The 13,916-nt window shown below is 41.4% G+C and overlaps 1 protein-coding gene across 2 annotated transcripts in view; it reads right to left on the reverse strand.

Moving 5' to 3' along the window:
- The window catches only part of DCDC1 (doublecortin domain containing 1), a 352,665-nt gene that overhangs the window by 192,215 nt on the left and 146,534 nt on the right, over nt 1-13,916 (reverse strand). The window contains exons 1-2 of one of the 2 annotated variants that reach the window (XM_045825424.1): nt 785-844; nt 595-696 (exon numbers count right to left, since the gene is read on the reverse strand). In XM_045825424.1, the coding sequence (XP_045681380.1) occupies nt 595-606 (12 nt within the window). In that variant the 5' untranslated portion in view covers nt 607-696; nt 785-844. Of the gene's footprint in view, nt 1-594; nt 697-784; nt 845-13,916 lie in introns of those variants that run through there. The other variant, XM_045825425.1, reaches the window with a different exon arrangement.

A 13,916-nucleotide genomic window follows, 5' to 3' on the forward strand; every position in this document is an offset into this window, starting at 1 on the left:
TTTCGTACAATTGCACTAGTATCGCTTAGTTGTCTCTAATGTCATTCAAAACAATTTTGTTAGATTGTATTGTGACAGATATCAGAGTGCATTTAAAAAATCAAAATTGGTGAATTTTTGTGTAGCCACGTTAATATTGAAGATGGAAGGAAATATGTAACATTTTTGGCATATTATGCTTTATTATTTCAAGAAAGGTAAAAACTCAATTGAAACGCAAAAAAAAAAAAGATGTGTGCAGTGTATGGAAAAGGCGCTGTGACTGATCAAACATGTCAAAAGTGGTTTGTGAAGTTTTGCACCAGAGATTTCTCTCTGGACGATGCATCACAGCCAGGTAGACCAATTGAAGTTGATGGCATTTAAACCAAGAAATTAATTAAGAACAATCGGTGTTATACCCCTCAGGAGACAGCCAATATACTCAAAATATCCAAATCAATAAAATTATTAGTGAAAATGAAACATGTGTCCTTTATTTTATGGGGGGAAAAAATCTAAGTGAACTTTTTGGCCAACCCAGTGAGTATCTAAATTAACTGCAAGTAACTTGGAAGACATTTAGAGTTATAAACAAATGGTAGGTAAACTCACCTTTTCCATCATATCGCCAGTTTGGTTTGGGCTGTTAGGCCCCAGGTCTTTTTTGCTGACGAAAACAGAGATCTCTCCGGTGTCTTTACCACTTTCGAATACCTGAAAAATAAGTGCATTCAAATTTTAAAATAAATATATGTAGCCCCCCCCAACACGGACATATGTTCATACATACACACATACATACCAACTGTCCTGGCTTTGAAACTCATGCATGCGGGAGCTGTGCGAAGCAAGGGCCTCCTGCACAGACCCATGCAAGGAGCAGGCAGTGACAACCAACAGGACTAGAACAGTATAAAGCAAGTCCCTTGTTCCCCTTCTGGTGGCAGGGCCTTGAAACTGACTAGCACTCCCTACAACTTAAAATAGAAAGAAATGTGGACGTTACAGGAGGGATCACCAGCTACCCTGGATGCTTCCGTGTGGCAGGACTCAGGGAAAGGCCAGCTAGAGACTAACTAACTAGCTCATTCCATTCTTTTTGAAAAATGTACAGATGCATAATACATGGGGAATGCTTGATTTATATTTAAACTGTGTCAGTGCTCAGCTTATCTTTTGACTCGTGAGAAGGAAATTCAACCTGACAGACTTATTGCATAACCGTACGATGAAAGTCATCCATTTTTAGTGCACAAAGGCAACGAGTAGTTGGGAACAGAGACGAAATCCATAACCCTGCAGTGTGCAACAGTCACGGAAGAGAAAAGCGCTAGCAAAGGCTGAAAGTGTCTGAACAAACCAGTCTTGAAGGAGGGGCTCCCTGGAGGGAGTGTCCCGCTCTGACCGCAGGCAGGACCCAGGTGGGTGTGCCATTCCCCGGGCAAGACAGGAAGCAGGCCAAGAGAGGCCTGTTGAATAATTTAAATCTTTGCTTTTTATTTCTTTATTTTTCTCAAAAGTTCTTTTCTTCCCTTTCTGATACACCTGTCACATCTAGGTAGCCATTTTATTTATTCCTAGCACTATTTCAGATAATTTGGGACCCATACCTTAGTACAAAGAAAGAAAGCTATCTGTTTACTTTTGAGATACTTTGAGAGTCATTTAATTAGTCCTAACTTGGTTTGGGAAATACTATGCTTCAATAGCGCTTCCTCAGGCTGTAGACAGAAAAAAAGGAAAAGGAGGGGAAGGGAATTAAAAAGAAAAAAGGGGTTCACAGTGTTTAAGAACTGTGGGTTTTTCTCTACTTGGAGCTTTTCATTGCACCGACAGTCCAGGGGAGACGGTGCAGCTGTCTGCCTTGGTATGGGGATATTCCACACCCTGTAGTATCTTTTGCTACCAGGGATTATTTTAAAGCTCTTTTCTTCCGAGGTAGAAATCTCTCTACTTTTGCAAGGAACTTCATAAACCCAGCTGTGGCCAGCAAACCTACTCGAAATGAAGTGGGAGAATCTTCCTGTCCCCACAACCCCTTCAGGGCCCTAAGCTGGAAGAAAACCCTTACACCGCGAGACAGCCAGCAATGACAGTCACGACTGTAGGCGGCACGCGTTCTGCAAGGTTAGTGCTGACAAAAGCTCATTTCGAGGGGCTTATTGATGTTCCTTTGTCAAGACTTGCTAGACGTGAAATCAGAGTGCAGCAAATTATATTCTAGAAAATGAGAGTGTGAGTGCTAACTGCCAAACTGAGAGAGCACATGGGACTCGGTCAACACCTGACAGCATCGCTGGGTCACTGCTTCCTTCCCTACTGCTAATGAGTCTTCTTTTCTAGGTCTAGAAAAGTGTCCCCCCTGAATAAACAGGTGTTCTAATGCTGAAGTAGAAGGTTGGGCATTTAAGTCAAAGAAGGTTGCCCTCCACTACTCATTCATATAATGTTTTTTTTCCCCTGTATTTCTATATACACAAACCCCCCCCACAAAACCCAAGCTGAAATCATATGAGATTCTGCTTTTCCTAAGGCTTAGCTCTGATTTTTAATGTCTATATTACTCTGCTTATTTTGTTAAAATCCAAGTATTATATTTATTTTTTCTTCCTCGGCATGAGACATATTTTTATTTCTATTGTCCAATGTCTAAACAAAGATAGCTGTATAAACAGAGTTTCTATGATTGGCTAGATATAGAAAAGCTAAAAAATAGTCTACACCTTTATTGTCCTGCTGTCTGGTCCTGGCCTTAGGAAAAGCCGACTGCTCTGTTGGCTGCCCAGCGGCTCTCGGCATGGCCTCACCTCCCCACAGCTCTTAAATTACATTCTCCTCCTTGCAGTGGGATGATGCAAAAAGCCAGCTGAGGCTACTCTTGGGTCCCAAGGGGCAGGTAATAGAACCCAAAATAAAAAATGTCTAAGTGATCCAGATCCTCTTGAAAACCATGGGAGCTAATGACTACTCATGAAAATACCTACAAATAGTCATTTATTTCCATGCCCTTAGTTTCACAGAGTACAGAGTTTTATGGGGGAGCACTTGTCATCAACTGCAGTCCTTTTCCTTTCGTTCATGTCAATACTGACATTTCCTGAGCAAATCAGGTTAATATCAATGTTTCATTTCAATGTTGTTCACTGATATGTTCCTTTATCAAATATTTATCGAGTTCCTAACATGTGCCAAGCATGGCTCAGGTGCTTAAGAGACGCCAGTGAACAAAGATTCCCACTCTTGAGGAACAAAACGAGTAAGTAAATCACATAGCATGGTCAGGGCACATCCAGGTCTTATGAGGCCTGAAGTTTATACCATTTGGTGGGCTATCTTCAACAAAAAGAGTACAAAATTATGAATGGAAAACTAGACACAAAATATTCATTTAAAATGACTAAAGAATCATACACCATGACCAAGTGGGATTCATCCCAGGGATGCAAAGATGGTTCAGTATTCGCAAGTCAGTAAATGTAATACATCACATAAACAAAAGCAAAGACAAAAACCACATGATCATATCAATTGATGCAGAAAAAGCATTTGATAAGGTACAGCACCCCTTCATGATAAAAACACTCAGCAAAGTGGGAATAGAGGGAGCATTCCTCAACATAATAAAGGCCATATATGAGAGACCTACAGCCAACATCATACTCAATGGGCAAAAACTAAAATCTTTTCCACTAAAATCAGGAACAAGACAAGGCTGTCCACTTTCACCACTTCTATTCAATATAATACTGGAAGTTTTAGCCACAGTAATCAGACAAGAAAAAGAAATAAAAGGCATCTAAATCGGAAAGGAGGAAACAAAACTGTCACTGTTTGCAGATGACATGATAGTATACATAGAAAATCCTATAGACTCTACCAAAAAACTGCTGGACCTAATAAATGAATTTGGCAAAACAGCGGGATACAAAGTCAATATCCAGAAATCAAAGGCATTTCTGTACACCAACAATGAAACAGCAGAAGCAGAGATCAAGGAAAAAATCCCATTTGAAATAGCAAAAAGAAAAAATAAAATGTCTAGGAATAAACCTAACCAAAGAGGTGAAAAGACCTGTATTCAGAAAACTACACAACACTGAAGAAAGAAATCAAGGAAGACACAAACAAATGGAAACATATACCGTGTTCATGGATTGGAAGAATTAATATCATCAAAATGTCCATACTACCCAAAGCAATTTACACATTCAATGAAATTCCTATTAAAGTACCAATGGCATATTTCACAGACATAGAACAAACACTTCAAAAATTTATATGGAATTATAAACGACCCCGAATAGCTGCTGCAATTTTGAGAAAGAAGAGTAAAGTAGGAGGGATCACAATACCCGACACTAAACTATACTACAAGGCCACTGTAATCAAAACAGCCTGGTACTGGCATAAAAACAGGCACATGGACCAATGGAACAGGACAGAGAGCCCAGAAATAAGCCCAAGTCTCTATGGTCAATTAATATTTGACAAAGGAGGCAGCAACATAAAATGGAGTAAAAATAGCCTCTTCAACAAATGGTGTTGGGACAACTGGACAGCCACATGCAAAAAAAATGAAACTTGAGCACCAACTTACACCATATACAAAAAATAAATTCAAGGTGGATAAAAAGACTTAAATATAAAACGTGACACCATTAAAGTCCTAGAGGAGAATGTAGGTAGGAAAATCTCAGATATTTCATGAAGAAACTTTTTTACTGACTTGTCTCCTAGAGCAAGGGACATAAAGGAAAGAATAAACAAATGGGACCTCATCAAAATTAAAAGCTTCTGCACAGCTAAAGAAAACAGTATCAAAATTAAAAGAGAACCAACTGTATGGGAAAACATATTTGCCAATGACACCTCAGACAAGGGTTTAATCTCCAAAATATATAAAGAACTTACAAGACTGCACTCTGAGAAGACAAGGAATCCAATTAAAAAGTGGGCAAAGGACTTGAACAGACACTTCTCCAAGGAGGACATACAGAAAATGCAAAGACACATGAAATGATGCTCAATATCGCTAGCTATCAGAGAGATGCAAATTAAAACCACAATGAGATACCACTTCACACCAGACAGAATGGCCATCATAAACAAAGCAACAAACAACAAGTGTTGGAGAGGTTGTGGAGAAAAGGGATCCCTAGTGCACTGCTGGTGGGACTGCAGACTGGTACAACCACTATAGAAAGCAGTATGGAACTTCCTCAGAAAACTAAAAATGGATCTGCCTTTTGACCCTGCGATTCCACTGCTGGGACTCTATCCTAAAAATGCTAAAACACCAATTCAAAAGAACCTATGCATCCCAATGTTCATAGCAGCACAATTTACAATAGCTAGATGCTGGAAGCAACCAAGATGCCCATCAGTAAACGAATGGACCAAAAAACTATGGTACATTTACACAATGGAATTCTATGCAGCAGAAAGAGAGAAGGAGCTCCTACTCCTTGTAACAGCGTGGATGGAGCTGGAAAACATTATGCTAAGTGAAACAAGCCAGGCAGTGAAAGACAAATACCATATGATCTCACCTTTAACAGGAACCTAAATAACAAAACAAAGAAACAAGCAAAATATAACCAAAGACACTGAAATAGAGGGCAGGCTGACAGTGCCCACAGAAGAGAGTAGAGGGAATTTAAGGGGACAATGGGAAGGGTTCACGGGAACAAACTTAAAGGACACAAGGTCATAAACTAAGGGGAGAGTGGTAATGGGAGGGAAGTGGGGAGGGTGGGGGGGGGCCTGGATTGGGAGTAAAAAGGAGAAAACTGTATTTGAAGAATGATTAAAATAAAATTTAAAAAAATAAAAAAAATAAAATGACTAAAGATATCAGAACAGTTCACTCATATTAAAAAGCCTACACACAATAAAAACATTACAAAATTCAGAAAAAAATCATAAAATGTTTTCATTAATTAGCTATCCAATGTACATATTTTGGCTGAACTGTCTTTGCTCACCTCTTTATACGGTAGTTTTGTAATATTGTCTAAGGAGAGAAAGAATAGAGAGAGAATTCCATTTTCCCTTTTGCATGGTTAATCCAAAAGATGCTTGTTATTGCTTAGAAAAATTTCTCTTGACTTCATAACTTTATCGGTCCTTTCATTAAAACTTTTTAGGATTGATGACAAGTTTGGAGAAATCTTAATCAGGTTTCTTTAAAATATGAACTGTAAAATGTGGAAGAATTTCCTACAAATTTGTTGCCTTTGGTAATTTTACACCGTGTTTTTCCTCCATCACCCATACACTTTCAGTGTCAGGCACTCTAGTCCATGGTCAGAAAGCAACACTCTGGCCAGCAGGTAGGACCCACCTTCCTGGAAGCTCTCCCCCCACCAGGATTGCTAGCACTAACCGAGCTGTCCAGGGAGTGACTGCAGACCACTAACTACACTCTACTGTGCTCAAACTAAATGTCCCCAACTCAATGTCCCCTTTGTCAGACTTCCAAAGTGTCTGCAGCTACTCCAACACCACTTGTTGCAAGGGAAAGCTGGACAGAGAGGTAGATGGAGTGGAAAGAGACAATGGTCCCAATGAATTATAATAAAAATATATCATGTTTGCAAATTTTCTAGAAACATGCAGCCATGTGCACGCATTGCTAGGGCCTGTCCCAGGGCTGTCGAAGGGACCTGTGCAAGAAATGGGCCCTCAGACTTAAGGTTCATTAGCTTCATTCTAAGTATATCTCTGAGGGGGTTGGAAGGTGACAGGTGCTACATAAAGAAAAATATAGCAGGGCAGGGGAGGTAGGGCTTGGGATCAGGGACCGAGATGGGTGTGGCGGTCACCATGTGAAGCAGGTGATCAGAGTAAGCCTTCAGGAGAGGGAAGACCTGAGCGAAGACCTAACAGTGAGGAAGTGAGCTGAGCAGACAGCTGGCAGAAGAGCACTGAAGGCAGAAGGAGCTGCTGGAGCACAGAAATGGAGACAGGGACGCACCCAGTGTGTCCCGGGAACCTCAGGGAAACTAGTGGGACAGGACCCACGTGATGGCAGGGGAGAACCAGGTGAGATCAGAGGGTGAAGGGGATGGCACAAAACGAAGAGTCTCTGGAGGATTTGCGATGGCAGCACAGTAAGAGGATCTAAACTTACTTTTCTAAAGGATCCTCGTGGCTGCTGGGTGGAGAGTATGCTACAGCGAGTAAAGGTCATACGAAGGGTGGACAACAGTGACTCAAACCAAGGTGTTCTTTGTATATAGTACAATGCCAGTGGGCATGGTGAGAAGTGGCCCATTTCTGTTGTTCACTCCAGAGTAATTTTACTTGCTTAATTCATTTATTGGCAGAATTGGGATATCAAATTTGTAGCTAGCCTAATATTTCCTAAGCAGAATGTGGACATCTATGGGTGTACATAAATCAAATTAAATAACTGTTCACATGCAGTACTTGTGACAGCATAAAAATATCAATAAAGCACTAAAAGAATTTATTTTACAGAGACAGTGACCAAAACTTAACTCGTATGGGGAAAGATGACCCAAATGGGCAGTTTTGAGCTAATGTGGCTCATTGACCAGTTTGCCTGGCATCACGATGACATCCGTTGGAGGACTTGTATCAGGCCTGGTTCAGTGCCATTACCCAGCCTTTAATGTCGTAAGTCTGGTTAAGAGCTAGCTGTGGGGGAATAGCAGGTTCCCAAACTCTCCATCACTGCTGAGCAGACCGCCCTGGAAGCTCTCTGTGCGTGAGTGGAAGGCCAAACACCTATGCTTCAGAATGCCTCAGGATGCAGTGCTCTTAAGGGGCAATAATAGGAAAATGACAGTGCAGCATGCCGCCAAAAGTTGGGAGGCTGAACAGTAACAGGATTTACTACTAGAGGTCTGATGAAGAAAAGGAATAAAATAGCCACACAAAGTATTTGGCATATTCCAGGTTGAGTATAATTAAATATGTTGAAATAAGGTTAACTCACACTTCTTCTTGGATTCAGGTCCCCAGGAAACAGACTCTGAGGTCAAGATGTACTTGCAGGAAGTTTACAGGGGAACATTCTCAGGAGCAGCACTGGTGAGGGAGTGGGGGAAGTAGGACCAGGCCAGGGGAGATGAACTGTTAGGCATGCGCAACAGAGGCCTCTAGTGGGAGCTCTAGAGCTGGGATGGCTCTTCAGAGTTCTTCCGAATTGAGGCCAGGGAGCCATGCACTGCACACTAACCACAAGGTGGACACAGGTTGCCTGCAGAATGAGGGCCTCATCTTGCAGGAAGCAGCTCCTTTACACTGAAGCAACTGTCTAAGGATGTAGCTGTGGCACCTGGAGGGTGGGTCTCTCAGTCCTGAAGGGAGAATCCTGACAGTGTGGCAGGGCACACGTGCAGGGTAATCCAGAGTGGATGATGCTCTGCCACACACATGAAATCACGAATACTCAGAGCCACCAGATTTTACAGATAAGTCCCAGGAAGGCTGAGTGACTTGCTCTGGGCAGATCTACTCATAAGGGGCAGGGAGATGGAGGGATTAAGCACAAAAGAAAAAGGACTCAAGGACATGGACAACATGGTGGTGATTGCTGGGGGCAAGCGGGGATAAGGGGATTAAATGGTAAAGGAAAAATACAATAAAGATTATATATTAAAAAAAATCAAGTCCTATGATTTCCCCCCAGCTTTATTGGGATATAATTGACTTATGGCATCGTGTAAGCTGAAGGTACATGCCACGTTAAGTCGATATGCTTATATATTGCAAAATGATGACCAGTGTTAGCTAGCACCTCCGTCAATGTCGCCTAATTACCACTTCTTTTTCTGCGGGGAAAACATTTAAAATCCACTTGTCTAACAACGCCCAAGCATGTCACACAGTACTGACGACCACAGTCTCAGAGCTGGGTGTGAGGCCCCAGCACCCATCCGTCCTCTCACTGGAAGCCTGTGCGCTGCGGCCAGCGTCTCCTCATGGCCTCTCCAGTCAGGCCACAGCACCCACCACCCTGCCCTGTTTCTACACGTTTTTGTTTCTTACCTATGTCAGAGAACATGAAAGTTAAATAAAACATTTTTCTTATGTAAGAAGAAAATGAGTCATGCTTATAGCTGATTAAAAAAGTTACCTTTGGAGGTAGAAAATCAACTCTAAGTGAATTAACATTATATGTATATTAAGTCAAATAAATGTACTGTTAGTTTTCTATTTTTACAGACTTGCAAGGTAGTTTTTAGAATATCCATATTTTTTATATTTTCTCAAATGTATATTATAAATCAAACAGTATACATGTCTAACTTTAATACTTAGATTAAATGATAATAACAAAGCAAATATGAAAATTATGAGATTCAGACAGTGAAAATTTAAAAATGAATTAGTATATTTATAGTACATATAAGAAAACATGTTTTAATGTCTAACAAAGATGTCTTGAAATATCACCTAACAGGTAAAGGGCCAGTATACATAGTTTGTCCCTGGAAATGCTAATGCTTTAAGTGAAAACAAATAATATAATTGTTAAATGTCATCAATCTAAATGATACCTGGGTAAAAAAATCAAATGACATTTCTTAAAGCCCATAAAAGATATACTTGAAATACTTTGAGTTTCCTCTGTACGTTATAGGGGGTCCCACCGCTGAGATGTATAGTGGGTGACTCTCTATGGGGTTGGCTCTTAGGCGTGAGCCAGAAGACTGACCCCAAATATCCCTCCCATCAGCTTACCAATACTTGAAATTCCAGTTAGATTTTTACCCCTTTGTCATCATTAAAACATCACAGAGCAAACGATACACAGTCTTACTGGTTATTGATTCTCTAGGCTGCGATTCTCTATCTCGGCTCTCTGGGATCCCTCAGAGGGCCTGGGGTAGGTAGGGCTGGTGGGCGGGGCATGAGAGTCAGGGCTGTGGCCCTAAGCGGTAGATCAAACCTGGTAAGTGGGTCTGTGGGGGCAGCCCCCTTTCTGGCTCACACAGGGTAGATCCTACTTTCATTTACTTTATATAGTAGATTCCAAGAAAAAAACTCTTTTTTAAAGATTTTATTTATTTATTTTTAGGGGGGGAAGGGAGGGAGAAAGAGAGAGAGAGAGAAACATCAATGTGCGGTTGCTGGGGGTCATGGCCTGCAACCCAGGCATGTACCCTGACTGGGAATCGAACCTGCAACACTTTGGTTCACAGCCCCTGCTCAATCCACTGAGTTACGCCAGCCAGGGCCCAAGAAAAAACTTTGACCTAAGAAAAAGACAAAAATTTAAACTGCCTTAGCTTGAAAGAAGGTGTGGCATGCCTATGTCCTAAGAGCAAGTTCTGAATAAAAAGTAGTAGCGAGGACCTGGGGTACCTGACAGCTGGACCTGGGGGGCTGGTGGTGAGAGTGGAAGAAGCTGAGAGCAGGGAGGCCTGTGAGATGCCCTTGCTGGCTTCCCAGGGTGGGGAGGGGGTGCTGCAGTCCTTTCCTTTGAGCATTTACAGTCACACTGTGTTGTTATAATTTTTTAAAGGGTTTCTACCCCAGCCCATTTTTCTGGGTCTATTAACAAGGTAAAAATTTCAAAATAAGGTAAATGGTTCTACAAAAATATTCTCTTTGTATCTAATTATAACTCTTCCTATATTCAACATATGAAAATGTTCAAAATCATCTAGAAGACAATGGCAAAGTAAATTTACTGGCACATCGTGTCCTAAGCTAAGCAATTTCAATATGCCCTCAACAAATGAAATTATTTCAAGAAAAAAATGGAACGAGAATCTCATTTTGTCTAAGCTAATTTAGTGACTAAAATTATATTTAATTGGGATTTAAACACCAGGTATATGGGTCCTGTGTGTAGCTGTGTATAATATAATATATTATATACCAGAACATGGTAAATGAAAATCTTTGAAAGTTCTTGGGCTTCATATATTTCTTCCTATAGAAAATAACAGCGCTTTTGATGAGAAAAACATACTCATAGACCTGAAATTCTATTTGACTAGGGCAAATGAACATTACAGGATTATATATGAGCTAAATCATCAGACTGACCCAGATTCTTAGCCTTAGAGGTCATATACTCATCTTTAAATAGGATATATGCTTTTAAGGCTATTCAGTTTTCTCATTAAAATACATCAAATATACCTGTAAACCTAATTTCCCCCTAATATGAATGAGTCCTCTGGGTAACTAAAACTTATACAAAAGCTTACTGTCTACAGTAATATATTTTTACTTTAAGAAATAATCTATTTTATCATAAAGCATTACCAAACTGTAGTTAGAACTTAAGTAGGTGTTAAATGCATCACTTCATCTGCACCCACTAGAAAATCTGCATGCAGTTCTACCTTCAAATGAATTGATGCTTGATAGTATTCCCGGCGCGTGGGGCTAACATAGATGTCAGTGGGTGATCGGGGGGACGGGAGCATGTGTAGGAAGAGCATCTCAGCGACTTGAGCATCTCGAACACTCTGTGAAAAAGCTAATTGAGAGGTAAAAACAAATTAACTGCTATGGAGAAGGACAATCTCCCCGAGAGAGACAGAGAGCCTGCAGCAGTAAGGTTCAGTGGTTGCATTTAGTCTGGGTAACTGCTGGGACAGTAATCCAGCTCTGGCCTGTGGACCTTCCCTGCTGACTGCCCACCTGGCAATTCTCTGGGCACCTTCTAGACTGTCAGGAGTGCACAGGGAAAGCCTGTTTCATTACAACAAGCTCTGCGTGGGAGCTGATGCCCCGACCAATTGCTCTTCCCTGCTTCTGATGCAGACACAGGTTTTCCCTTCAGCAGGTCTAGGAAGGGAAGATTGTGTCTTTGTGCACGCAGAGATTTACAGCTGGCTGCTGATGCCTGTCAGGAAATAGGCTGGAGCGAATATACCGGCGTTTTAACCCCCAGAGAACACAGGCTGGGGCGGGTGGGGGAAGGAAAAAGCACAAGGAAGGCGAGATGGTAGAGGGCACTGGAAAGAAGGGTGAGTGAAAGATTTCGGGGCCTACTGCTGGCAGCTGTCTTGTGAGGTGTTGGAAAGCATTTTAAGTGTCTTTGCCTTTAAAATGAACAGTCCAACATTTGCCTGCTATAGTAAAATCTATGTGTGAAAATGATCACCTTTGAATTTTGCCAAACATTTCATGAATGTTCTTAAAGTCACAACATTACCCCAATTTTTCTATTCTAGCCACAATTCATTTGCAAATGAATGCAAAGTTGGCATATTTCACTCCTTAGAACATACCCTAAATTTGCTTTTCCATTCTTTACTCAAATAACGTAGGTGAAATAACAGTAGTTCTGTGGCTGTAAATACATATGTGGGGAAAAATAGTGAAACGGGAAGACAAGGATCAAGAAACGTACAGTGGAAATACGGACATAATCAGTATGCAGAACAGTGACAAGGACATCCGGAAAAAATTGTCGCCACAATTTTATGGATAACTGACTTCAGGTATGTGCTTCCATGCACTTACTTACTCCATGGATTCCTAAGTATTTAAATAAACTTGCTATAGTACATATGGTTAGAGAAGGTTAAACTTTTTTACAATAATCACAAAGTAGAATGCAAACCTCAAATGGTTTCACGGTGCTCCTGTGTCACTGGCAGAGCCAATTCTAGTGTTCAAAGCACACACAGTAAAGGCCAGCAGAGTATCGTGGATAAAAATTAGCATTTTTTTCTGTCATCAGCCAAATTACCCATGTCCTAAATGTAAACACACTTGTAAACTAAAAATGATGACATTTTATAAAAAGCTGAGAAGACCTACCCATCCCTTTTACTGCCTTCAAAAGGTATCATATTATTCCAAATTTATGAAAAAATCCTGGGCTCGGGCCCACAAGATGTCCCAGGTTTCTCTGCATCTCACCACAGCACCTATCACAGAATCTTGTGACAATACGTAGTTGATAATGTCTAGACTTACTAGACTATTCACTTAAAATCTTTTTCCCCCTGTCATTGGAAGAATACAAATGGTTAGACACATACTATTCAGAGAGTGAACTACATGCTGAACAAAGAGGCATTCTATAAAAAAATAAATCTGTGAATTACCTCTTTTAAAAAATGCTTTCATGTATGTATGCTGTATAAAACTAGAACAGCATAAAACTCCAAATGCAGCCCTCTGATTTTGTTTCTACCCAGGTTACAGAACGCACCACGTTGCCCTCGCTCACAGCCAGAGTGGATGCACGTGCAGTTAATGAAGGTCAAGCTTCAGGACTCTCGCTTGCTCTGCTTCCTAAGAGTGCCGAAGCTGCTGCTGACAGCTAGAGCACATTGTAAATGGGGAGGGGAAGCCAGAGAGCATTTAAGGAGTGTTTCTAGGTAAGTATTTCTGATAAACTTCCTTAAGAAGATATTGGAAGAAAAATCTCATCTCCAGGCCTTCATTAATTTGTTCTGATTTCCTTTTTTCATCCTAAACAAATAGCCACGTTCAGGCCCGATTTTAAAGAGGCCTTTCTCCCTCAGATTTTACGAGCCCTAGGCCGCACAAAAACTGGATCTACCTCTATTGGCAGCAAATGGAAGACAACCCACAGCGCATCACTGACCAATTGTGCGTGAAAAGCAGTAATTCCAGTTGAAAGGACACCCCTGTCCCCATCTTCCACTCATTCTCCTGTGCCTTCGCCCTCCTACTCACACATCCCAACTCCTGCTCCTCAGTTTCGTGTCAGCTCGCCCACCTTCCTCCTAGTTTCTCCGCCCACCACCCCCTCCAGATTTGCGGATACCCTTTCCTATCACTCCTTTCTTTCCTGCCTCCCAGGGGCATGCCGGCATTTCTGACAGCATCTCCATGGGGATGAAGAGGAGGAGGAGTTGCAGGGGAAGCACAGGACTCCTACCGCAGAAGTCACCGAGCCATGGCTACAGCAGATGTTCTCATAGTGGCTGAGGGTGGCGGCAGTGACAGGAAACATGGGGTAA

This window comes from Phyllostomus hastatus, unplaced genomic scaffold (genome assembly GCF_019186645.2).
Source record: "Phyllostomus hastatus isolate PE091 unplaced genomic scaffold, TTU_PhHast_1.1 phas_scaffold_585, whole genome shotgun sequence".
Classification (NCBI taxonomy): domain Eukaryota; kingdom Metazoa; phylum Chordata; class Mammalia; order Chiroptera; family Phyllostomidae; genus Phyllostomus; species Phyllostomus hastatus.